Genomic DNA, 2,500 nt, shown 5'->3' with positions numbered 1-2,500 from the left:
AATTGGTCTGACGCTAATAAAATAAACAAGTATTGGTTGATATCAATATGGTCATTGATTATGTTGTGCATCATTTTGATAACTTGTATATTACAGCGAGGTGACAGCTGTGATCTGAACGAATGTTTTGTAGATGTTACTGGGGTTTCCACGCCCACTTCCGTAAGGAGGCGGAGCATCTGTTTCAGGCGCTGGAACTGACCAATCAGAAGGCGCTGCAGTCTCACCTGAAGAGCTCCGACAGCATCACGTCTCTGCCGCAGTCCGACCGCTCGTCCTCCAGCTCGCAGGAGAGCCTCACGTGAGAACCGCTCCTCATTAAGAAGCTCTTCTTTCACACTCGAATCTCACTCTTCATTTCTCTCGTAGTCGGCCGCTGTCTGCTAAAACACCTGCCGGGAGCAACTTGAGCAAAAGTGAGAATATACATGCTTTTTTTTGTTTTATAAAAAAATGTAGTCAAATATCAGTATAGATGTAGTCTAATAGTGGACTTCAAAATTAAGAAGATAAATGTGACCCTGCAGCACAGAAGCAGTGTTGAGTCGCTGGGGGATATTTGTAGCAATAGCCAACAATACATTGTATGGGTCACAATTATACATTTCTCTTTTATGCCAAAAATCATTAGGATATTAAGATCATGTTCCATGAAGATATTTAGTAAATTTCCTACCGTAAATATATCAAAACTTAATGTTTGATTAGTAATATGCATTGCTAAGAACTTCATTTGGACAACTTTAAAGATGATTTTCTCAATATTTAGATTTTTTTGCACCCTCAGATTCCAGATTTTCAAATAGTTGTATCTCAGCCAAATATAGTCCGATCCTAACAAACCATACATCAATGGAAAGCTTATGTAATCAGCTTCCAGATGATGTATTAATCTCAGTTTAAAATAATTGACCCTTATGACTGGTTTGTGCTCCAGGGTCACACATGGTCTTGGATGTCTCTTTGGGGTATTTTTGTTTGTACCACAGTATTTGTCTCTGGTCTTCTCTCAGCTAAAGTGGTGAGTTCTCGCGTGTCCTCGTCGTCCGGCTCTCTCCAGCGCTCGCGCAGCGATGTGGATGTTAACGCCGCGGCCAGTGTTAAATCACGAATGCCGGCCGTCCCCTTCAGCTCAGCCGCGGCGCTGCCACCCGGGTCCTACGCCTCTCTGGGTAACACAACCAACACTTACATGTTTACAGAGTAAATACTGATGAAGAAATTTAAGATTATGTTTTTTGAGGGTGGGGTTTGGTGTCTGTGCAGTTAGTCTATTAATTATTATTTAAATTAAATAAACATTATATATAACTATATATTTAATAATATTTAAATTACAATTAAAGGGCATAAATGTGCATGTAGTATATATATTTAATTTCATTTAAATGTAAAGTATTATTTTTTTTAATATAATTTTTTGTTGTTGTAGAGAGCCGAACACTCTGATAATGTGGTGAATTTTACATATTAATATATACATTTATATTTAATTTATATTAAGGACATTAACTGTAATGTGTAGTTTATATATATATATTATTTAATTTGTTTTAAATGAATCTCTATTAAATATTATTTAAATTAAGTAAACATTATATATAGCTATATATTTATTAATATTTAAATTACAATTAAAGGACATAAATGTGCATGTAGTATATATATTTAATTTTATTTAAATTTTAAGTATTATTATTATTATTTTTGTTGTTGTTGTAGAGAGCCGAACACTCTGATAATGTGGTGAATTTTATATATTAATATATACATTTATATTTAATTTATATTTAGGACATTAACTGTAAATGTGTACTGTATACATGATTGTGCGAAATTTAAAACCCTGTTTTTTTTTTTTGGTGTCAATGCAGTTAATATCTTTTAATTACTGTTTAGATAAAAATACATTTTACATACCTATATACATTTATTTATATTTAAATTATAATTCAAGGGCATTAACTGTAATGTGTACTTTATATATATTATGTTTAATAAAAAAAAAATGTATCTCTATTAATTATTATTTAAATTAAATAAACATTATATATAACTATATATTGAATAATATTTAAATTACAATTAAATGGCATAAATGTGCATATAGCATATATATTTTAATTGTATTTAAATGTAAAGTATTCTTTTTTTATTATTATTTTTGTTGTAGAGAGCCGAACACTCTGATAATGTGGTGAATTTTATATATTAATATATCAGCTTATATTTAATGTATATTTAGGACATTAATTGTAAATGTGTACTGTATACGTGATTGTGCGAAATTTAATAATTAATTAAAAACAATTTTTTTTGGTGTCTATGCAGTTAATATCTTTTAATTACTGTTTAGATAAAAATACATTTTACATACCAATATATATTTATTTATATTTAATATTTTAAATTATAATTCAAGGGCATTAACTGTAAATGTGTACTTTGTATAATATATAATATATATATATATATTTTAATTTTTAAATAATTTTTTAAT

The 2,500-nt window shown here is 29.7% G+C and overlaps 1 protein-coding gene across 1 annotated transcript in view; it reads left to right on the top strand.

Annotated features, from left to right (window-relative positions):
• The window catches only part of LOC107558357 (CLIP-associating protein 1-like), an 81,556-nt gene that overhangs the window by 14,571 nt on the left and 64,485 nt on the right, over nucleotides 1-2,500 (top strand). The window contains exons 9-11 of the mRNA XM_016242017.1: nucleotides 134-301; nucleotides 370-416; nucleotides 1,014-1,172. Coding sequence (XP_016097503.1) covers nucleotides 134-301; nucleotides 370-416; nucleotides 1,014-1,172 — 374 coding nt within the window. The remainder of the gene's footprint in view (nucleotides 1-133; nucleotides 302-369; nucleotides 417-1,013; nucleotides 1,173-2,500) is intronic.

This window comes from Sinocyclocheilus grahami, unplaced genomic scaffold, assembly GCF_001515645.1.
Source record: "Sinocyclocheilus grahami isolate Dianchi unplaced genomic scaffold, SAMN03320097.WGS_v1.1 scaffold643.1, whole genome shotgun sequence".
NCBI classification, from domain to species: Eukaryota; Metazoa; Chordata; class Actinopteri; order Cypriniformes; family Cyprinidae; genus Sinocyclocheilus; species Sinocyclocheilus grahami.
This window is presented reverse-complemented; position numbering and strand designations above follow the sequence as displayed.